This window comes from Rattus norvegicus, chromosome 5 (assembly GCF_036323735.1).
Source record: "Rattus norvegicus strain BN/NHsdMcwi chromosome 5, GRCr8, whole genome shotgun sequence".
NCBI lineage: Eukaryota > Metazoa > Chordata > Mammalia > Rodentia > Muridae > Rattus > Rattus norvegicus.
This window is the reverse complement of record NC_086023.1, coordinates 159,580,460-159,603,952: the sequence shown is the minus strand read 5'-3', so window position 1 is coordinate 159,603,952 and position 23,493 is coordinate 159,580,460. Positions and strand designations below refer to the sequence as shown.

At 49.5% G+C, this 23,493-nt stretch overlaps 1 protein-coding gene across 12 annotated transcripts in view; it reads left to right on the top strand.

The window, feature by feature from the left end:
- The first annotated feature begins 10,497 nt into the window (after positions 1 to 10,497).
- Fhad1 (forkhead associated phosphopeptide binding domain 1) overlaps positions 10,498 to 23,493 on the top strand; it is a 119,345-nt gene continuing 106,349 nt past the window's right edge. For 6 of the 12 annotated variants that reach the window (XM_039110637.2, XM_039110638.2, XM_039110641.2 and 3 more), the window contains exons 1-4: positions 10,499 to 10,660; positions 13,217 to 13,364; positions 13,706 to 13,812; positions 23,088 to 23,294. In XM_039110637.2, the coding sequence (XP_038966565.1) occupies positions 13,720 to 13,812; positions 23,088 to 23,294 (300 nt within the window). In that variant the 5' untranslated portion in view covers positions 10,499 to 10,660; positions 13,217 to 13,364; positions 13,706 to 13,719. Of the gene's footprint in view, positions 10,661 to 13,216; positions 13,365 to 13,705; positions 13,813 to 23,087; positions 23,295 to 23,493 lie in introns of all 12 variants that reach the window. The other 6 variants (XM_039110642.2, XM_039110643.2, XM_039110639.2 and 3 more) reach the window with 5 other exon arrangements.

Below are 23,493 nucleotides of genomic sequence, written 5' to 3'. Positions count from 1 at the left end.
TTGTCTCAGGCATTTTACTATAGCAATGGAAATACGACTAATTCATGTGTCAGCCAAAAATGTTTCTAGATATTGTCAAATGTCACCTGGATTGAGGAAAATACCCCTGGACTGAAAACTACATGGAAAAATCGGGGTGGGGGGACTTTGATTGAGTGGTAATTTCCATGTTTATACAATGCAATTTTGCAAACTGACTCTGGGTCACAAGACAAAAAAAATCAAAGAAGTGAACCAAGTGTAAAGGAGATTTTGAGAGCAGGGCCTTGAGAAGGAAGGTTCTAGAGTTCATCTTGCCCAACTTCCTTGTGTAGGAAAGGAGAACAGAGATAAAGATCTAGGCCTACAGGGCACACCACACTATGCAAATGTCAGCAGTTATGAGTAAACACTCAGTGGCTTCCGCCTGGGAAAACAAAGGACACAAGAAACACCCTTACAGGGTCCCCATGGAACCCTGAGAGGGGCACTCTGTCAGCAGAAGACCCCATGGGTGAAGCACATCATGTAGTTGTTCCTGTTTCATTTCTGTGGCTGTGATAACTAGGAAAGAAAGCAACTTAGGGAGAGCAGGCTTATTTTAGCTTACAATTCCAAGTTACTTCCTATTATCTGGGAGAAGTCAAGGAGGAACAGATAGTCAGATAGCTATGTCACACCCACAGTCAAGACAAAAGAGAAGTGAATGTGTGCGTGCTGGCTGGCTTGCTTGTGCTCCACTCGATTTCTTCACCCTTATATAACTCAGGTCCCTAGCCTAGGGAATGGTGCTGCCCACAGTGGGCTAGGTCTTTCCTCATCAGTTAACTTAATAAGACACCCCCGTGAGCTTGACGATAGGCTAACCCAGTCTATACAGTCCCTCTTTAAGACTGCTACCAGGTGATTCTAAGTCGTGTTACAAGTTGTATTTTGTGATAGTGGGAGAACAACTCTTTATAGAAAATCTCTGGTTCACACTCAACAGAGGAACTGCCGGTACAGAAAACGGATAGGTGAATGAATAAGCAAAGTGTACCATGGAGTGTTACCTACCTAGGACATTCTGGCACTTCCTTGCCATGATGAACTTGAGGACTTTGTGCCAAGTGAACTCAAGACAAAAAGGGCTGGCAGATACATAGCTCAGTGGTGCTCGAGATGCAAGGAGCAGATATTCAAAATGACTGGCACTTCAAACCCACAGTCAAGACCAGAGAGAGGCAAATGTGTGCTTGCTGGCTTGCTTGCCTGTGCTCAGCTCAAGCTTGATCTGTAAGCACGAGGACCTGAGTTTAAACCCTCATGACCCATGGAAAAAGTCAGGCAAGCTTCGTGCCTGTAACGACAGCACTGGGATGGTGGGGACAGCTGATCACCAGCGCTCACTGGCCAGACACCCTCACTGAAACAGTTTCCTCTTCAGTGAGAGACACTGTCTCAAGGCAATATGGTGGCAAGCGATAGAAGACACCCAATGCCCTGGTCACTTGCACACTTGGCAAACACATATGCCCCCTGACACATCCAACATGAATAAGTAAGTTTAAAAGTCGGGCTCAGAGACATATATTTATATGAGGAACCAACAGGAGCCAGACTCGTAGAAGCAGAAGGTGAATGCTTCTGCAGAGCCTGGGAGAAGGGAAAAGAAGCCTGTATTTAAAGGGTATGGTTAGGGTTGGGGATTTAGCTCAGTGATAGAGCACTTGCCTAGCAAGCACAAGGCCCTGGGTTCGGTCCCCAGCTCCGAAAAAAAGAAAAGAAAAGGAAAAAAAAGGGTATGGTTTCAGTTCTACAAGGCGACAGGCTTCCCTGCAGCACACAAGGACACTTAACACTTGTAAAATGTATGCTTTAGTGGGTAAAGCAGAGGCTGGAGAGAGGGCTCAGTGGTTAAGAACACTTACTGCTCTTCTGAAGGACTCAAGTTCAGCTCTCAGCAGTCCTGTTGGGTGATTCCCAACTTCAGCTCCATGGCATCCAACACCCTCTCATCTCCTGCACTCATTGTATGAGTGCACGCGCTCACGCGCGCACACACACACACACACACACACACACACTGACGTGCACACACACACGTATACAAGCATGTATACACATGCATATACACACAAGTAATTAAAAGTTATAAAAATAAATTCTTTTCATTCAAAGATGTGTTTATTTATTTTATGTATGCGAGTACACAGTTGCTGTCTTCAGACACACCAGAAGAGGGCATCGGATCCCATTACAGATGTTTCTGAACCACCATGTGGTTGCTGGGAATTGAACTCAGGACCTCTGGAAGAGCAGTCAGAGCGCTTAACTACTGAGCCATCTCTCTAGCCCCAATAAATTCTTAAAACACAAGAAGCACGAAATGTTACATTGTATTTCACCACACTTTCAAATGAAGACAAGGTTATTAAACAGACAAACAAAAAAAAAAGGACTTCAGCACAGATACTTAAGTCTGTTGTCACTGATCCCACTTACCTACTTTGTAACTGGGTTGGCAAGATGGCACAACAGGTTGATGGGGCTTGCAGCCAAGTCTGATGACCTGAATTCAATCCCTGGAGCCTATGTAGTGTCAAGGAAGAACTAACACCTACAAGTTGGCCTCTGCCCGCCCACCCTACCCCAACATACAATAAATAAACGTGAAAGAGAATTTTGTAAGTTGACTTAGACTAGGGTTGAGGGTTAGTTCAGTGTATACAGTGCTTGTTAGCACACATGAGGCCTGAGTTCGGTCCTAGCAGCTCATACACTAAACAAGGTAGTGGATGTCTGTAGTTCTCCACACTCAGGAGGCAGACACAGGAGAACCAGAAATTCAAGGTTATCCTGGGCTACCTGATGAGTCTGAAGCTAGCCTGGGCTACATGAGACTATAGGGAGTAGAGGAAGCTCTGAGAGAATGTGTAAAGAGCAGACAAAAGGCTGAGTGGATGTGTGTTGTTGATGGGAGCACGCCATGTTAAGGACTCCATGCCTCAGACCGGTTTCCTCAGGTGAGGTCCAGGGTAGAGCAAAACCTTCCTCAGGCCTTACCACGGATGTTACAACCGATTGACCTTTAGCTGAACCCAGTGTGAGCTGAAACTATGAACCAGAGCTTTCTCCTCCGGGAAGTTTACAGCCCAAGTTGCTCCCTTAGAGTCCTCCTACAGAAACTAGCTAAGCCAGCCCTTCATTCAGCGGCATCCAGTAAGCCAGCCTACTTGATTCAGATGTGTACGGTGTCTGTGGCTGCTGGTGGTTCACCTGGGCATTTCTTTGTACCCAGAGTGGGATGTCGCAGTAGGCTGGCTGAATCTAGTTTTCAGGATCTAACATCTATGCAAGGCAGAACCAAGCTCTGAAGCTTCCAGCGGCAGCAGGCTAGGAGACTATCTGACTGTAGTATTCTTTCTTTTCTGCTGTGATGGGTGGACCATGCCAGCAAAGGGCAACTTAAGAGAGAAAGGGTTGGTGCTGACTTGCAGTTCCAGAACCATATAGCCCATCATGACATCATGTCAGGACATCATGTTTACAGGGATTCGAGGCTGGACCACAAGACAAAGAGCGGAGGGAGAGATCCGTGAATGAGGCTCTACAACTCCAAGCCCCGCCCCCTGACGTACTTCCTCCAGCAAGGCTCCACCTCCTAGGCATTCCCTAACTCCCCCCAAGCAGCGCCAACAACAGGGTACCAAGTGTTACAATACGTGACCCTTTGGGGAACGTTTCTCATTCCAACCACCAGGACCACAAGTCCCAGACCCTCTAACAAATCAGTGGCGGGGGAGCAGTCTGCAACCTCAGCCCTCAGGACACAGGGAAAGAACCATCAGGAGTTTGATGCCAGCCTGAGCTACCTAGTAAGCCCACCCCCCACCCAAAATGGTGTGAGAGTGTACTGCTGTAGAATAAAAAGGTTTCGGAGATAAAGCACAAGCAAATGTAGCTTTGAGAGCATGAAACTGATGGTTCTGGTGGCTCAGGCGGTAGGATTTGCTGAAGAAGGCAGGCAGGATGATCTGGAGAGCGTGACACTCACAGACCGACAGGAAGAGGATGTCAAAGAGAACCGGAGATAGAGAACCGGAAGTAGCCTAAGCCAGAAGTCAGACGCCATCCTCATTAGCTTGGTTAGATGTGACAATTTCACAGGGGAACAGAGTGGAAAAATAAATTCTCTCAGTGAGGAAGTGTCTATGAGAAGTGGCCCAGCTGACTTTAAATTACCCTAGGAAACTTTTTTTAAAATTAAAAATAAAAAGGGGATGCTGGGAAAGTGTGGAAGTTCAGCAATGGGCACAACGAAGCTCAACTCTTTCTCTGCTTTCATTCAGCTTCAAAAGTTTTGCAATAAAAAACAAATTCCTTGTAGGTAAAGAGTCCCAAAAGCAGATATGTACAAACACATACTACATGTGACACCACACACACACACACACACACATACACGCACTATATACAGCCACTCACACACAGATACACATACACATACTACATACACTCACACGTGAACATATATACCACATACATTCACACATACACACATTGCACATGTGCATACTTGCTCATACGTATACTATACACATATACACAAACACAACACAGTACACACTCTTACACCTCTACACACACTACACACAATACATACACATTACACATTCACACATACACATACACACATTACACAGATCACACATGCATATACACACAACTCAAAGTTAATAATTAAAACTTAAAATAAATGACCATATTATGCCAATATTCTTCACAGAGCTCTACCCACTGGGGATGAGGAGGGCTTTAAATAAGTTTTCCATCTTCTGGAAGCAGAACCCAAGGGCCCTGTAGGGAAAACACCACTAACGATGCCATAATAATGAGGGTGAGAACTGCGAATGAAGCCTGGGAGAGACTTGCACTGTACATCCTGAGCTCAATCCCCATTGTCACAATAAAATAAGGAAGAAAAGACAAAAAACAAACAAAAAAATTAAGCCAAACGTTTGGCCCCAGAGACTTGTGGGTCCCCAGGTATTTGCTCCCCAGAGGTTTGTGGGTACCCAGGCATTTGATCCTGGGGGCTTGTGGGTCCTGAAGGAGAACTCCATGGGACACCTGTGCTTTGGACATGTCTCCTCTGTGGGGAGAAGCAGGTCACTTATGTAATCAAGGTATTGAGAGGTAAAAACGCAAGCCCCTGCAGAGCCCAAAGAAACGCCAGTATAGGGGTTGGGGATTTAGCTCAGCGGTAGAGCGCTTGCCTAGGGAGCACAAGGCCCTGGGTCCGGTCCCCAGCTCCGGGAAAAAAAAGAAAAAAAGAAAAAAAAAGAAGAAACGCCAGTATATGCATGGCAGTGGGTGGGTGCAGAGGTTGGTCTTGCCATGGCTGGAGTAAACTATTGCTCTGTGTACAGAAAGAAGGCACAATAGATGGTCTGATTCTCCAAGGGCAGGAATCTATGCATGCAGGGGCATGGCTCAGTGAATAAGTGTCCTTCTGTCTGAGCATGAGGACCTGAGTTTCATTCCCAATGTCCACGTCAAAATAAACCAAGTCCAGTGTGGCCGAGCGCACCTATAATTACAGTGCTTCCGAGTGGGGTGGAGGCAGGGGGTAGCTGGAACTCACTGGCTTCCACTCTAGCCTTCTGGGAACTCCAGACTCAAAGAGAGACAGCCCCGCAATCTTAAAAAAAAAAAAAGGCAGAAAGATATGGAAGAGGGCACATGAATGTTCTTTGGCCCATGCCCCCGAACACACACATACAAATTTAAAAATCTATAAATCCAAATTTTCAAAGTAAATGAAAATAGTTTACTCACGCTGGCCCTTGTGTAAATGCCACAAGGTTACGATTCTTCCTTAAAAGCTCCCTCCTTCACTACACAGGTGTGAGGGATTCGAACTCGGGTCCTCATGCTCTTCCCAGTGTCAGGTCAGTCTCTTGGTCACTTTGTGGCAGATAAGACTCCGTCTCTAGCAGTAGGAATGGCATGTGAGCCAATCAGAGACACCGGGAAGCAGCGAGATCTTCGGGCAAATTCTCGGTAAGGCGGGATGGCGGGGGAAACCTCACGGTTCCCTCTGAGATTCAAAGCTGAGGGGATGCAAGGGCTAAAACTATGGCTGCCCTGTTGTGGCTACTCTCCAGAGATTCCATGTGGCGTCGGAACAACTGCTGAGAGCTAAAGAGCAGCAAGACCTTGTGACAGTCGTTCATGGTGACCAGTGAGTCTGTTCTCATGCTGGCCTGCTTCATGCTGGCGTTGGGGTCCATCATGCTGTAAGACGTTTTTGATGCAATATGAAAACCAGCAGCCTTGAAGAGCTGACCAGGGGCGATCTTTGAGTCTCAGTACCTGCCTCCCCCCACCCCGCCACATTCAGCCTTTGCCTCCTCAGCTTCTTCCTCCACCTTCCCGTTCTCTCCCTTCTGCATCCTGAAATCCTATAAGTTCTTCAAGTCTCGGGTCGAATTCTCCTCTTTTGACCCATCAGACCCTGGAGGCAGAAGTCTGTCTTTCCTGTGTGCCTCCTTGATGTGTGTTTTCCTCGTTGTTAGAAAACAAACAAAACGGTCAACTTACAAAAACAGTAAGGTTTGTTTGGGGTCAGGGTTTTACTGGTTTCGGTCCTCGTGTTTCAGACCCCATGTTATTGCAAGGGAATGTCAGGTAGGAAGCATGTGTCAAAGTCAGTTTGCACAGCTTAGGGTGGCTGGGAGGGAGAGGAAGGAAGGGGTGTAGAGAAGGAAGGAGGGAGGAAAGAGGGAGGAAGAGAGATTTCCCTTTAAGAGGATGCTCTGAGTGGCCCACCTCCTCCCAAAGCTACCACCGTGTCTCAGTAGCACCACAAACTGGAGAACAAGCCTTCAACATGAGTGTGGGGAGTCATTTAAGAACAAGGCCGCAGCCCCCCTTCTCTACTCCAGTTCCAAGTCCTACAGGGCAACCAGTGCTTCTTCTGGATCCCAGGGATCAGGGGTCATTCCTGTCTCTCAGCTCTTGACTGGTCCAAATTTAGACCTGGGTTAGAATGGACTATCTCTGAGGCTTAAGTTTCTGAACAACACTGGGTTCCCAGGAGAGATGAGAAGCTGGGGTAAAAGATGAGGGTGGACGAGGGCTTGGGAAGAAAAGAGCGATTGTTCTCAGGCAGAAAGAGAGTCTATGTTGAGTGTGGGGAGGAGACCGGATGCCATCGGTCCAAACGGAATGATTCAGAGGAAACCTGAGGAGAAAAAAAAAATGACCAGAGAGGCCCCAGTCAACCTGTTCGGGAAGGAAGGGAAAAGTTAGAGCCAGTAATGAGACAGAACAGACACCTCATGCCCCACATCTGCACCTCTGAGATGACGAAGGCACCTGGAGAGCATCCTGTCAAATGCCATAAATCCTCCAGGAGGTGGGGGGTGACAAAGGATGAGGTCACCTCAAGCTGCTGCCCGGAACAAGCTTTCTCACATGATGTGGCTTTGCCACTGACAGACACACACCCACTAAGGCCTTCTAGAATGTTCTATACGGGGACAAGAGCACCTTCATAAAACGTTCCTCAGAGAGCCACTGTGTGCCCAAGCGGACAGGGCGTCACTCGTGGGTCACAAGTGGGTGAGTGTCTGTTCTCACTTCCTAATCTAGAGCAGCCAAAGCTGACGTCACCAGTTGGTGGTGGAGAAAACTGCAAAGGTTCCAGGGCTGGGCTGAGATGGCTCAGCTGGGAAAGGTGCCCTAGGGCAAGCCTGATGGTCTGATCAATCCCAGGTCCCCACATAGTGAGAGCAGAGAATTGACTCCCTTAGATTGCCTCTGATCTCCACACCCAGGCACTGTGGCACGCATGCTCCCCCAAATAAATAAACCACTTAAAAATAGCATAACTTTATTTCAAAGAACAAAAAGCTCTGGACTCCGCAGTACTGTACACCCCTGCTTGGGGTGCACTCACCTCCCCAACCCAGTGGCTTCCACCTTCTCCAGGGTGCACCTCTCAGTCCCCTCAAACCTAACTCACTCACTTAAATTAAAAAAAAAAAAGATAGTGGATTCATCGCACTCAAGATGTTGCCCTGAGAACCTGGGACACTGTGTGAACAGAAAGACCTCTGCGTGGGTTTTCATCCGGTTCCACACAATCTGTGCGTCAGCACTGTGAGCCTGATCGGGGATCGTGTGTAGGATCTGCTGTGTACAGGAGCTGAAATGTGACAGTTAATATCGATGATTATTGACTCAACAGACTGGAAGCATCAAGGAGACGCCTGTGAAAGAGGTTCTAGACTAAGCTTACACATCCCGTAACTTCCTTTGAGCCAACCACGGAGCCTTGTGGCTGTCCTCGCTGGAGCGGAAGCCAGGATTCCCCTCCCACTGGAAAGCAAGAACAGAAGGGGTAGGAGCATCCAGAGGTGTCCAGGGAGGTGACAAGGGCAGCCAGGGGAGGTGGCAGGAGAGCAATGAGATTTTGTGGAGGCTGGAGTTGCAGGAGAGAAGTTGGACTCTCAGAATATGGTGGATAGAACAGGGAAGGGGGCAGACGTGAGTGCTGGGAAGCAGGTAGCAAGCAGGTGTCACTCCTTTTTTTTTTTTTTTTTTTGTTGTTGTTGTTCTTTTTTTCGGAGCTGGGGACCGAACCCAGGGTCTTGCGCTTCCTAGGCAAGCGCTCTACCACTGAGCTAAATCCCCAACCCCAGGTGTCACTCCTTTGATAGAGGTCAGTGATGGTGCCTAAGAATTGACATTTCCAAAAAAAAAAAAAAAAAAAGAATTGACATTTCCCTGTCACACTCATCTCCAGATGTTCCTTGCTTCGCAAACAGGTTATGACCCAATATGCCTGTTGTAAATTGAAAACGCCCAACTCAGGAGATAGGGTCAGCAAGGTGCTGAGTACATATAGGATCGTGAGCTTGTAACCTCGGCTTGTAAACTCAGGGACATGTGCGTGTCATCCCATTGCTGGGAGGGGGGAGGGGGTAGGCAGGTAGAGCCCCGGGCCTCATAACCAGTTGGCTTAGTATTATGGTGAACTCCAGGACAATGAGACCCTGTCTCCAAAAATAAATAAATAAATAAATAAATAAATAAATAAATAAATAAATAAATAATAAAAGTACGGATCCTGAAGAATGACAATCGAGGTTGCCTTCTGACTTTTACATGCACACAGACATACATGCATGCCTGCCCAGACATTCACAGGAACACGTGCACACGAATGAGCATGTGCACAGGGAGAGAGAGGGAGGGAGGGAATAATGTAAGCCGAAATGCCTTGGTTACACTTAACCTGTGGAACACTGGGCAGTGCAGGAGACTTTCCTCAGTGAGGGCGTGACAGACAGCTGGGGCTCACCATACTGTGCCTCTAAGTCCAGGAAAGATCAAAACTCGAAACGCAAATTTCGACTCCTCTTAAACACATAAACTTGTCATAACATTGTAAACCTAAGTCAGCCATCACAGATCCTGCTCGATTGCCTAGTGGGTGTGGCCTCTGGCCAAGCGTCATTTCTCTGTCAAACAGAGAGCAATTTCACAGGAATTATGAGTGTCACTGACACTTCCAGTACCCTTAAGTGTGCCTGTGGGTCCCCACCCCACCCTCTGTCTGAAAGTCAATCAGAACTCAATCAAACAGGTTGGTTACAGACACTGAATCCGTGGATATTTTCTTCCAAGGTGGTATTTTTAATACCCCGCGCCACTCTTTAAGGGGAAGGCCCTTATACCCCTGCCCCCGGAAGCATTGCTATAAAGCCCCACTCAATCTGAAAGTCAGTTCAGCTGATGGCTTACCATTCCTTCACTGCGGATGGGCTGGCAGCCACGTAAGATGCAGAAAGTCGACCCTGGGAGGCTGCCCCTCACAGTGTTCCCGAGTTTCACTGAGTCCAGTAGCATGAACAGGTGATGATGTTTGCATACAGTTGAGAATAGAGGAGCGGCTTCCCAGGTCATCCCTGTCATGTGCCCCTGGGCAGGCAAGTCAGGATTGGAGTCGCAGTCTGATGTGTATAGGGCCCCTAGCAATGCATGGAGAGACAGACTAAGACTGATTAAGTGATGGGAGAGAGGGGCTATGAGGTTGGAAACAGCTTTTTCCTAGCACAGAGAAAGAATCCGGGTTCTGTCTGGCTAATTCACTTCACACCCATTACCATCCTCACCCTAGAGGGAATGGGTCTTGACATCCAACATTCTCCAACCTCCCAATCCACCTGTCATCACACCGTCACCACAGCGTCTTGATCACTCTGTTATACAAGCTTGTGGGGCCTCTGAGCCTCGATTTCTTCCTCTGTGAAATGAGGCATTCTTGAGTTGCCTGGAATACATTAGTCATACCCGACTCCCACTCTGCACAGACGTGCACATTCGCGCACACGTACGCACACACACACACACACACACACACACACACACACACACACACACGGGGGCGGGGAAAGAGAACTCTGCACGCGGCCACGCCCCCGCACAGGCCACGCCCCTCACCTGCTGACCTCGCCTGCCTCGTTGTCATGGCGACGCGCGTACACAGGCCGTGCAGGCGCGCCGGGCGCGGGCCAAGCTGGAGACTCGGCAGAGAGCGGCGGGCCGCCTCTCCCCGGGTCTGGCAAGCAACTCCCAGCCCGCGGGGCTCTCGGAAGAGAACAGAGCCCCAGCTTCCTCCTCCTGCCAGGTGAGTGCGGTTCCAAGGATGACTGGCAGAAAGCAGTGCCATGAAAGGAGGCGTGTCCCCGCCCGGAGTTCTCCAATACAGACTCCTGTTCCCGGGCAGCGTTCAGACACCAACCCTTCCTCCTTAAGTGCAGTCACACCCTGTCCCCAGAGGCATCCCGATGGAGACCTTAGGCCCCATGATGTCCACCTGGTGCAGCTGGGATTAGGAGGGGACTCTCTCCCATAGGGGGTCTCTACCAGCGGGCAGAGAGATCCCTTGCCTAATCTCACATGCTCAGATATAACTCGAAGAAAAATGTATAGCTGGCTCCCACGCTAAGTAGCCCTCAACAGAATATATCTTCCAAAGCCTGCCTCTAACCCATGTAAGACAGGAGCTGTTTGGCTCATAGCATGGTATCAAGAGAGAACCAACCCACAGTTTAACACCCTCAAATGACTACAGTATTTTCAGGCATATGGGAGACTGTACGGGGCTAGACTAAGGTGGAGAAACACCGCCTAACCGAGGCAGTGAGAGAACTAAGCCGAGCTTCCAAAAATTCCATCTAGGATTGATCCTGGAGGGGAAAGGGATGAAAGGTAGTGTCTTTCCTGGCCAGAGCTGAGCTGCCTTCCAGGTAACATTTTGGCCTCTTAGTAAGTATTCACAGAACGCTTCTGTCTGCCTGTCATGGCAGCTCGGGGCACGGGAGATGAAGTAGTGACCAGAACTGTCAGGATGGCAGAGGGCCCCAAGAGTTTACCCTAAAGCAAGCTAAGACAGAAGAGGGGAAACTCCTAGACCAGAGACCCCCCTCCCCCTCCCTTGGCTGTCCCGCATCCACTCTGGGTTCCGTCATGCAGGTGGGTGTGCTGGTACATGCCTGTGAACACGGTTCCCAGAAGATGAAGGCAGAAGCTTCAGGAGTTCAAGGTCGTCCCTAAGTGCCTATCCCTAGTCAGGCTCAGTACAGTAGGCGTCGATGGAGAGCAGGGACCCAGAGTGTACTCACACTACAGCTTAGAGGGGGCTTTGTTTTTATCCCCAGCCTCTGTAACATTACATTCCAGAAGTTTCTCAGAAGGCACGGAGATGAGGACTGTTGTTCTTAGACCAGGCATTGAGAGGTCTCCTGGGCACCTGTTTGTGCTCGGTTAGAATTCAAACAGAAAGACACATCGTCAATGTTTTAGGAATGTCTGATGTCACTGAAGCGTTTATTGATCTTTTATTAAACTGTGCAGAACTTATTTTGGTGTGTGTTGTAAGACAGAAGTACGAGTGGATGGCTTAGGAGGGACGGAAAACACGCATTCTGGGCACAGTGGTACACGCCCGTAATTCTAGTCCCTGGGGAGGAGACTGGAAAATTAGTCCATTCACTCTCAGCTATACAGTGAGTTTGAGGCCAGCCTGGGCCACCTTGAGAACGTGTCTCAAAGCCCGAACCCCAAGAATGATGATAAAAATAACAGCAAACTTGATTACAGAATCCAGGTGGTGAGCTCAGAGGAATTAAGTTCCTACCCCTTTCTTTTCTTTCTTTTAATGATACTGGGAAGTTGCCCGCATGTATGTCTGTGCACTGCTCACGCTCAGTGCCCACAACGGTCAGAAGAGGGGATCAGATCCCTGGGAACGTGGGTGATCGTGAGCCCCCACATGGATGCTGGGAATCAAATGGTCCTTTACGGATCTGAGAAGCCAGTGCTTTTAGCCTCGGAGCCACCTTTCTGGCCCCCTTGGCTTTCTTTTCTCTCTATGTCCCCTCACCCGCCCTCAAACTCACAATCCTCCTGTCTCAGCTTCCCTGGTGCTGGGTTACAGGCATGCACCTCCCACCTGGCTCACTGTCCCTTTAGAGATCTCTGTACATTTGGCATTTCCGTTGTTGTAAGATGATGGAGGGACTCCGTGCAGTGTCCAGATCACATAGCGCCCTGCATCTTCCTACTTTGCCTTTAGAAGTCAGGCCTTGGACCAGTGGGATGGCTCAGCAGGTAAACGTACTTGCCAAACATGCCTGAGGAGCCTCGTTTGATCCTCATCACCCACCACAGCGGAAGAAACAGATGAGGTGTATGAATACCTCAGTAACACACACGCACGCACGCACAGAGTTTTAAAATAAAACTCGAAATCACTCCCTTTCCTAACTCAACATAAGGAGAAATGCGGCGGCTTACAAAGAAGGGATCAGTTGAAGCCTGCTTTTTTCGGTGCTGAACTCCTGGTGTTTTGAACTCCCTGGAAGCTTGTGGGTCTCTGAACTGGAGTCTGAGAGGCCCGACTTCGCATCAGTAATAGCAGAGTTTGTGGTTGCCAGGCAACCTGGGAGACAGTAACTCGCCCACAGTGTCTGTAGTAGTAAGCACTGGGTTACAACCAGGCGAAATGAGCAGTGGACGTTACACAGATAAGTAGGCCAAGGGAGGAGCAGCTGTCGTGGGTGACATTCAGGTTGCAGTTGGGATATTTAGAGCTCTGTTTTGTTTCTCTAGTTAAGAGATACCGTCAGGGATCTGGAGAGATGACTCCAGGGGTTGTTACGGGTTCTTATTGCTCTTGCAGAGGGCCCAGGTTCAGATCCCAGCACCCACAGGGCAGGTCACAGCCACTTGGAACTCCAATCCCAGGGGATCTGGTGCCCTCTTCTGACCTCTGCATGTTCCTGCATGCGCCTGGTGCACATACATACCCTCACACGTGTTCACATAAGGTAAGTGAATACATTTGTTTAAAAGAAGAAATACCGGGTTGGGGATTTAGCTCAGTGGTAGAGTGCTTAAGGCCCTGGGTTCAGTCCCCAGCTCCAGAAAAAAGAAAAAAAAAAAAAAAAGAAGAAATACCTTGTGTTTGATTATCATTGATTACGATCTTTCAATGCTTCTCTGTTAGTGGTCACTGTTAGGAGAGATGACCTTTAAAAGGCTAGGCCACCACCTGGCCGCTCCCTGTGTCCCTCCCCCTCAGGACTCAATGACACTAGGAGACCATCTTCACTTTACTCAGGTTTAGAGTGTGTTTCTCTAACCCTACCCTTTCCGGACCCTCCTGTAGGGAAATCAGAAAGAATGAAAGCGTATTTGAAGAGCCCTGACGGTTTTTTTGTCCTGAAGAAAAGCACCACCATCGGCAAGCATGAAGATTCAGACCTTGTCTTACAGGTGAGATACACAGCGCCACCCGCATGCCTGTCCCATGCGCCCCCAGGTCTCCTCGGCGTGAGATGGACTCAAGTCTCCCTAAGGCCAACTGCCACATGGGGCAAGCAGCCACCTCCCTACTTGTACAGCCAAGATCCATTCAGGAATATTCCCGATGGCACCTGAAGGTGGTGGGCCTTCTGTTACTTACTGCACTCACGTCCCAAGTTGTCCCCTGTCCAGAAGCAGCTTTCTGGGGGAGCTTGGAAGGTATGCATGGGGCAAGTACATGAAGTGCCCTCCCCCACCCTGTGCCCAGGGAAGCATCTCTTTTTCCAATGCCCCTCCAAGGCCTTCCCTTCAGTAGCCTGGCTCTGAAGGACCCCTGGAACCCAGGAAGCTCTGAGGTGAAGCCTTGGGCTTAGCCATAGCCTCCTTTAATTGAACTTCATTTTCTGATGAGCTGTGGTTTGGTCCAAAGCCTCAATTCACTGACAGCCAAGGAAGTGAAAGAAAGAGAAGAAAACAGAGACTCAAAGGCTCTTTAAGTATCCAAGCGGGCTATAGTACTCTTGGAGGCATAGAGAGACACGGGATGGAGCCTCCCACAGCAGAGGGGCAGGCATCCCCGAGACCTTGTGCCGCGTGCCTTTAATAAGCTTTATTCTGAAGTGGGTGAAGGGTCACAGAAGATCCCGAAGAGAGCAGAGGGAGAACCCCTCATGGTTTCCTCAGTGGTTATGCTGGTGCGACGTATAACAGCCGCAAAGCGGTCCAGGCTGCAGTGCTGTGCGTGTGTGCGTTAGGCAGGGTTTGCCCGTGGAGGGTGGGTACCCGTGATTTTATCATGAGTGCAGATTCATGTGCGAAAGCCAAGATGCAAAACATCTCACTTCCTACAGTGGCCCCTGTCTTCTCCACATTGATAATTCTGCTGTTCGAGGAAAGGTCCATTAATAAAATCGTACGGCGTGTGATCTGTTGAGATTCCGGGTTCGGTTTGGATTGGTTTCCCTCTCCCTCAGGCCTAGAGATGTGCTTCGGTTGCTAGGCTGTTTCTTTTTCACTGCTGAGTAGTACTCCACGGTATGGATCTTCTGCTGTGTGCTTAGCCGTTCATGTACGGGACATGGTGACTAGCTCTAGTTTGGGGACATCGTACTAAATAACTGCTCGTTTTAGTTTGCTGTCTACTGCCCTGATAAGCACTAGGACTAGGACCGAGAGCACCTCGAGGAGGAAAGGGTTAATCTGGCTCACATTTCCACAGCCCAGTCCATCCCTGAAAGGAAGTCAGGGCAGGAACTCAAACAGGGCAAGAACCTGGAGGCAGAGCCTGTAGCAGAGGCCATAGGGGACACTTATTTACTGCTTGCTGATTACTGGCTTGCTCAGTTTGCTTTCTTACACACTTCCAGGACCGCCTTGCCCAGGGGCTGCACCATCCACAGTGGCCCTGCCCTCCATGTCAATCATTAATCAGGAGAATGCCCCCACGGGCTCGTGCAAAGGCCAATCTGATGCAGGGGATTTTCTTAATTGAGGTCCCTCTTCCAAGATGATTCTAGCTTGTGTGGAGTGTATAAAACACCTACCCAGCACGGTCCTGTGTCCTGTGCACCGTTTTTGAGTAGACATGAATGTCTGGGAATATAATGGTAACGTCACATGGAGATGTCCGTTTGGTGCTAGGGAAACCGCCAGACTTGTCCAACAAGGCTGTGCGGCTTTCATTTCCACCAACAACGTAGGAGACGGTCTCATCGTACAGTGAATGCCATCCGTACTGGGCGTGACATTTTCATTTTCGGTACTGGGAGTGACAAAGGCAGCATAAATCTATAAATCTCCATATTTGCCTCCTTTCTGATTCTAGAGAGAGGGCGTCCAGCGTCCTGCCATTACATAGCAGGTTCGTTAGCATTTCTGGAACGTTCGCCTAATCTTAGAACAAAATTCAACCAATTTAACAACAGCTCGCCATATCTCCTGTGTTGCTTTTCTCACGGCTGAGACCAGAGAGCCAAGAGAAGCCACAGAGAACCTTGTCTGAGCGCACGGTATCCGGGAGGGTTCACTCCATGGGAACGTGGCCCCTGTGTGTGATCAGAGCTTCATGGTGTCAGGGATGTGTGGTAAAGGATCTGCAATCTTCATGGCAGATAGGAAACAGCAGTAATGTATAAGACACCAGGGCAGATACAACTCAAGGACGCGATCCAGTGACCCATTTCCTCCTCTTAGGTCTCTCTCTCTCTCTCTCTCTCTCTCACACACACACACACACACACACACACACACACACACTTACTTCCCATCCACTGCCAATCATCCCATCTTACTACAAAGCTGGGCACTGAATTGGAATCCTCAGCATCTCCATGGAAACCAGCCTCCCAGACACTCCAGAGTTGTGCTTCACTGAGGCCCAGGGCTAGCTTTCTCCACCTAGTCAAGTCAACCATCAGAATTAGCTGTCACATTCTCCTTTCACGCGGTCTCGGTCTCCTACACGACAACGTCTCCATGCAAGAGAGCAGAAAACCTGTTCAGTGCCCACAGTGGGAAAACCGAGAGAAAGAATGGGTATTTCTTCACAGCATACTGAGAGTTTGAGCCAGGCATGGTGGTGCACGCCTTTAATCCTAGCACTTGCAAGGCAGAGACAGTGGATCTCTTGAGCTGGAGGCCAGACTGGTCTACAGAGGAAGTTCCAGGACAGCCAGGGCTACACAGAGAAACCAAATTTCAAAAAACCAGAGAGAGAGAGAGGGGGAGAGAGAGAGAGAGAGAGAGAGAGAGAGAGAGAGAGAGAGACAGAGACAGAGAGACAGAGAGACAGAGAGACAGAGAGACAGAGACAGAGACACACAGAGAGACAGAGACAGAGACACAGACACAGAAACGGAGAACAAGCCAGAGCAGATAGCATGTGGAAATCGATGGAATGGGATCCCTCCTTGCGCCTTTACACAGGTGGCAGAAATTGGGTTCATCTGCCCAGCCTGGCATCACAGGTGCTTTTACCCCCGGGGGCCCCAGGGATCTTCCGTTAGATTAGATTAGAAAATCATAAAGGTTTGAGAAGGCACAGGCTTTGAGAACAGAGATCTGGGCCTGAACCTCTCAGGGCCATTTCCTGACTGTGTGGCTGTTAAGTGTGTGTTCCCATCTGTAAACTGTGTACCTTTCGGGGTTCTCGTGTTGACTGAATGAGAAAAGGCAACCAGGCGCCTGGCACACAGTGCTAAGTAAACACCACTGCGATCATTATTATGATCTCGTAAAACGAGGCCGAGAGAAATTCTCAGGGGTGGGAGGGGGCACCCACGGAGCCTGGAAGCTGCTTGGAAAGCGGCAGCTAATGAGAAGAGTTATTACACGGGCAGAAATTGAGTGGCGTTTGATATAAAAATAATTGGCCGTAGAGTGTCCTTGGCCTCGCTCAAATGGATGTCACCAGGGTGGAGAGACGGAGTAGCAGTTAAGAGCAGGCTGCTAATAGAGAAGCCAACACCCACAGGAGGCTCACAACCCCCGGCAACCCCAGTTCCTAGCAAGTACAATGGGTAATGTTCACATGTGCACGGACCACACACAGACCCACATACACTACTACTACTACCAATAATAATAAGAGGAGGAAGAAGGAGGAGGACGGGGAGGAGGAGGAGCTGCAAAGACAGCTTAGAGTTTAAGGGCACTGGCTAATTTATCAAAGGACCCAAGTTCGGTTCCCAGCACCCCCTCGAGACTCACAAAGTTCCAGGAGGATCTGACAACTTTTTCTGGCTTTCAAGTGTACTCCCTTAACCCCCATCCACCCGCCCCCCATACACACACACAAAGAAATAAATAAAAATTTTAAAAATCATGCCTCTGAATAAAGTTTGGGAACCTAAGGAAAGAGAGGGAAGGGCAAAAGAAAACACAAACAAACAAACAAAACAGAAAAACAACTTTGAAATCACACAGCAGCTACACTTAGCAAATGAGTACACGAGATTTTTACACACCAGTGGGGCTGGTGAGGCTCAGATCCACTTCACAGATACTTACCTGGCATGGCAGGTGCTGGTGGTCACATGACAGGTGCTAATGGCCACATGACAGCATGTGGTGTGTCATAGCTCTAAGGGAAAGGCCAGAAAAGGTCAAGGAGTACCCAGTACCCACAGGAGAGAGGAAATTTCCTGTGCAAAGGCCCTGGGGTGCTAAGACTCATTGTGAACCCAAAATACTGACAGAAAAGCAGTGTGCTCATAAGTAAAACTGGGAGGGTGGGGCTGGGGAGATGGCTCAGTGGTTAAGAGCACTGACTGCTCTTTCAGAGGTCCTGAGTTCAATTCCTAGCAACCACATGGTGGCTCACAACCATCTGTAATGGGATCCGATGTCTCCTCCTGGTGTGTCTGAAGACAGTGACAGTGTATTCATAATAAATAAATCTTTTTAAAAAATCATCAACTTTAGTAAACAACTAAAAGCTCTTCTTTCATTTGATTACAGCTGGTTGGGTTTGAAGTCGGAGGCTGTCCTGAGCAGCTCTGGTAAAGTAGTGAATGTGGTGATGTTCTCCTTCAATTTGGAACCTTGTGTTTTAGTTAATGAAGCAAATTACTTGTAAAAGCAAATAAAAAAGATGTCTTAGGAAAAAAAGTTGGGAAGTTGGTAGAGAGGCAGGTGGGACCTCTCATGTGGCCATGAGAGTTCTGGTATGGCCTGGAAAAGCAAGAGGAGAAAGAAACAGAAGGACCCTCGGCAAGGGAAGGGACCGGATTTCATAAGGGCCGTTCTGGCTGCAGTGCTGCAGAACCTCCTCTCCCTACTTAACCCAGCTCAGCTGAGCGTTAGACCCTCCTGAAGTGTATTGTACAACTTAATGTTGGAGGTGATTATTGACAGAACCTGTGTGTCTGTCAGTCTGTCTGCCTACCTGTCTCTGTCTGTTTCTCCATCTCTGTCTCTGCTCTCTGTGTCTCTCTCTGTTATTCTGCTTATCCATCTCTCTTTCTGCCTCTGTCTCTCTCTGTGTCTCTCTCTGTCTCTCTGTGTGTCTGCCTGTCTGTCTGCCTGCCTGCCTGCAAAGGCCAGATGAGGGCTCGGGAATCCCTCTGCGCTCAGCTAACGAATTTCGGAGTTTTTCAAAAGAGTAGCAAACACCCTAGCCACTGAGCCATCTCTTCAGTCCCAACTTTCATTGTAGAGACAGCTTCTCACCGAACCTGGAGCTCAAAGACTGGGTTCCCCGGATCCATCTGTCTTCACCTTCCCACAACCCCCGACTGCTAGGGTTACATATGCCCCTGCCTGCATGCATTTACGGTGGGGATCAGGAGTCAGGTCCTCCTGCTTGCTTGTGAGCACAGTGCAAACTGAGCCATCTCCCCAGCCCCTTTTCGCTGTTTATCAGATGGACTCTTGTACTCTTCTCTCTCTCTCTCTCTCTCTCTCTCTCTCTCTCTCTCTCTCTCTCTCTCTCTCACACACACACACACACACACACACACACACACACACACACACACACACACACACACACACAGGAAGTAGTTTCCATGACAGCTGTACATCACTGTGCCTGGCGAGCATGATTGCTACCTAAGCTTTTCTGAGAAAGGGCGTCAGTTCTTTTTGAGTGGAGAAATGTCGACATCCAGTGGCCAGTAGGCTTTTCACAGGCTTACAGTTATGCTGGCTCAATGCAGGCTCCTGACTTTCAGATTCCCCTGCTCACCACATCCCAGCTACCCTCTTCCGTTCTGGGGAGCATCCCCTCCACCTCCTCCCTTATTTCTGTGATGACTAATCTCATTGCCAACCTGACAGGTTTCAGAATTCCTTAGCTGGCGTTCCTTTTGAAGGTGTGTCTCCGAGGCTGCTTCCATAGAGGAGTAACTGAGGGGATGCCTAGCCGGCCAGCCTAGCCATACTGGCAAGTTCCTGACCAATATGAGACCCTGTACCATAAAAAAAAGGTGGACAGCACCTGAGGAGAGACTCCTGATCGAGGCACATGCACACACATGAATGAACACACCTGAGCACACACATGCACACTGACACACACACCCAATGTCACTCTGTGGCATAAAACCCACCACTGTTGTTACCACCACCACCACCACCCACACACCAAAGCGTGTAAACGGGTCTTAAAAGGCTAAAACCACACAGCCATCCCAGAGTGGCAAAGCAGTTTCATACGTGAGATTCTGACTCCAAGCTTTTCCATATGGCTTTGGGGACACCTAAAAACTCCTGTGAACTCCCAGAGACAATAAGGCAGCCATCCAACGCTGTTGAATGCTCAATGAGAGTTCACAGTAAGCCAGGGAGGGAACATATTGGGCTGGCGCCCTCTGCTGGGTATCTAGTGTTACAACAAGTTTTCCTACAAGTGACCAGAGGCTGTATTGGGGATACCCATTAGGTCCTATCTGGGGTACAACAGACAGATCCTCAGAGTAAAGAAGCCTATTTGCTTCTTTAAGCAGAAGCCTGTCGCTTGGGGCTTGGGGCTGGAAAGGACATCCAGCTGTCAAAGCAGCTAGTGTGAGGGTCCGGAGCTGGTGACCAATGTTCCTGCTTGGCAAAACAAGAATCAGAGAGCCTTGGTAAAGTGGGCAAGCGAGGCTAAGTGGTCAGTGCAGGACTTATCGGGACGATGGGGCCTTCTCACGAAGCCTTTGCAGCGGAGCGATCTCTGCTGCTCTGAGAGAGAACCTTGAGCAGGCAGAATGAACGGGAAACGGGTTGATTGGTTTCCGGTGGTCAGGTAGGTGAACACAGCAGTACCCCAGTGGGATACAGGGTACAGGCAAGGTGTTCAGTTGCCTCAGTCACCATTCCTGAGCAAGTGCAGTGGGTAACCTCTGCCGTGGCTGTGTCGTGAGACCACATCGCTGGGAAGTGGTAGGACCGCCTCTGGCAGTTGAGTTAGAACAGAACATTTCAAGTGTCAACTCTCTGCTCCAAACTACACATCTGTTATCTCGAAGATCTCTGCTCAGAAATCGGGGCGGATTCAGTCTCTGCTCTGGATCACTCAAAGCCAAGATGAAAACGTTGGTCCTGGAGTCCTCCCGGACATCCTGGGGATGGTGCGCCTCCCCCCACACCCCCCCGCCCATTAGGGCTTTGGAAGAATTTGATTCCTTGAGAACCTTTTTCCTGTTTGATGTCCGTTGGAGGGCATCCTCGAGTTCTGGAAGCTGCCCACCATTCCATGGCTTCTGGCATCTTCAGCTTTAAAATCAGCAACGGTGGCTGGGTGCCCGTGGCTCCCCCCTCAGACTCTTCTCTCTAGATCCAGCTATTGAAAGGCCAGTCTGGTTGTGTGTGTGTGTGTGTGTGTGTGTGTGTGTGTGTGTGTGTGTGTAAGAGAGAGAGAGAACTGTATATGTGTGTGCACAGATGTTTGTAAACACATGTGAGTATGTATGGAGATCAGATGACAACTTCAGGTGTTAATTTTCAAGTACCACTCCCCCCCCCAGGCCCGCAACACACACACACACACACACACACACACACACACACACACATTTTTAACTCTCAGTGACCCAAAACTCACCAAGTAGGTGAGGCTATCGGGCCAATGAGCCTCAGGGACCCATGGTTGGGATTCACCACCACAACTGGCTTTTTACATGGGGATAAACTCAGGCGTTCATGCTTACAAAGCAAGCAAGCACTTTACCAACAGACACCTCCTCAATCTTTGAAAGTCCCCTCTCGGGGTTGGGGATTTAGCTCAGTGGTAGAGCGCTTGCCTAGCAAGTGCAAGGCCCTGGGTTTGGTCCTCAGCTCTGAAAAAAAGAAAAAAGAAAAAAGAAAAAAAAGAAAGTCCTCTCTCTCTCTCTCTCTCTCTCTCTCTCTCTCTCTCTCTCTCTCTCTCTCTGACCCCTCTGACTCAGGTAGTCCCAGTTGGATAAACCAGGTCTGCCCACGGATTAACAGTCTTCCTCATATGTACACAGTCCTGGCTGAGCTTGGATGTCAACTCCACAAGAACAGCCTCTATCAGATTGGCCGGTGGGCATGTCTGGGGGGCATTTGATCGCCGATCGATGTGTGCCCTCTCTGGGTGGAACCATCCCTAGGTAGGTAGGTAGGTAGGTAGGTAGGCAGGCAGGCAGGCCTGGGCTATGTAAAAACTAGCAGCTGAGTGTGAGGCTGGAGCAAGCCAGTAAGCAGCACTCCTCCATGGCTTCTGCTTCAGTCCCTGCCTATGGGTTCCTGCGCCGACTTCTGTTGGTGATGAACTGCATCTGTAAGCAGAATAACCCTTTCTTCCCACAAGATGTTTTCGGTTAGTGTTTATCTCGGCAACAGAGGTGAAAGCTAGGCTAGGACCCGAGCTTCGAGTCTCAGCTCCCACAGGAAAACCCAGGTGTGGCGGCACACACATCAGTAAGGCAGGACTGGGGTGTGCCAACGGGAGGAGCCTTGGGCTTGCTGGCCAGCCAGTCTGTCCAAAGCAAAAATTCAATGATGGTCTGGTCTCAAAAGTTAAGGCACGGAGTGATGACGATATCTGTCATGTGACACTGCTCCTGGGGAGACTGAATGTCTACTCATCCCAGACAGGGAATGGGGACAGACCAAACTACAGTACCACTCAACTCAAACATGGAGAACCAATGAGTGTTATTGGGGTTATCTACAGGAATATAGGTGAGGGATCACTTACAAGCGCCCGCCCCAGTATGGGTGAGAGCTCACATAGCTGGGAACCTGGAGCTCACTGTACAGCCTGCAGGCAGCTCAAGAGGTTGGAGTGGACTTTCCAGGTATCTGCTTCTTCCAGGCAGCTCGGCTTGTCTGAGTGTCTGTCCCAGCAAGCCTTACTGCTTATATAAGCTTGGGAAGGGAGGGAGAGAGAGAAGGAGGAAGGGAAGGACAGGGAGAGAGGGAGGGGGGAGGGAGGGAGGGAGGGACCTAGTGTATCTGTTCGTTCCCAGGAACTTCCTGAACAGCGCCTTTGAGTTGTTTACTTCCTGAGCTTAAAGCCCCCAGCAGGATGTAATGTTTCATCTCCCTTAGACATTCTGTTGTTTTTTTATCTCCCTTTTAACATCTTGTGTCTTAAGTACCTTCCCTCCAAGATGGACAGATGTATCTTGGTGTAAACTTAAGCACACTACCCAGTGTTTGTCTGTGTGTGTGCTGACACACACAAATGAGGACCCAGCAAGGAGGCTCAGTGGCATCCTCTCCTGGAAGCCCTTGAGCAGCAAGCATCGCGAATGTTGCTCTCTTCATTTTCCTGACCGCCATTTCCTTCATCTCAGTCCTCAGACATTGACAACCACCACGCGCTCATCGAATTCAACGAGGCCGAGGGCACCTTCGTCCTTCAGGACTTTAACACCCGCAACGGCACGTTTGTCAACGAGTGCCACATTCAGAATGTGGCAGTGAAGCTGATCCCTGGGGACATTCTGCGGTTCGGGTCTTCGGGGCCGACCTACGAGCTGGTCATCGAGAACCCGTCCCAGGTGAGCCCAGCCATTGCGCGGTGGCGGGTGGGAGTGGGGTGCGCAGTGGCGGGTGGGAGTGGGGTGCTACGCTGGCTTGGGCATTCGGTCCTGTTCTCAGATACAGCCACCGGAAGCACTGTGCAACCCCACACTGCCCGCATATGACATAGCAATAAGACTCTACCTAATCTCAATCCTGGTGCATCCCAGGGGGATT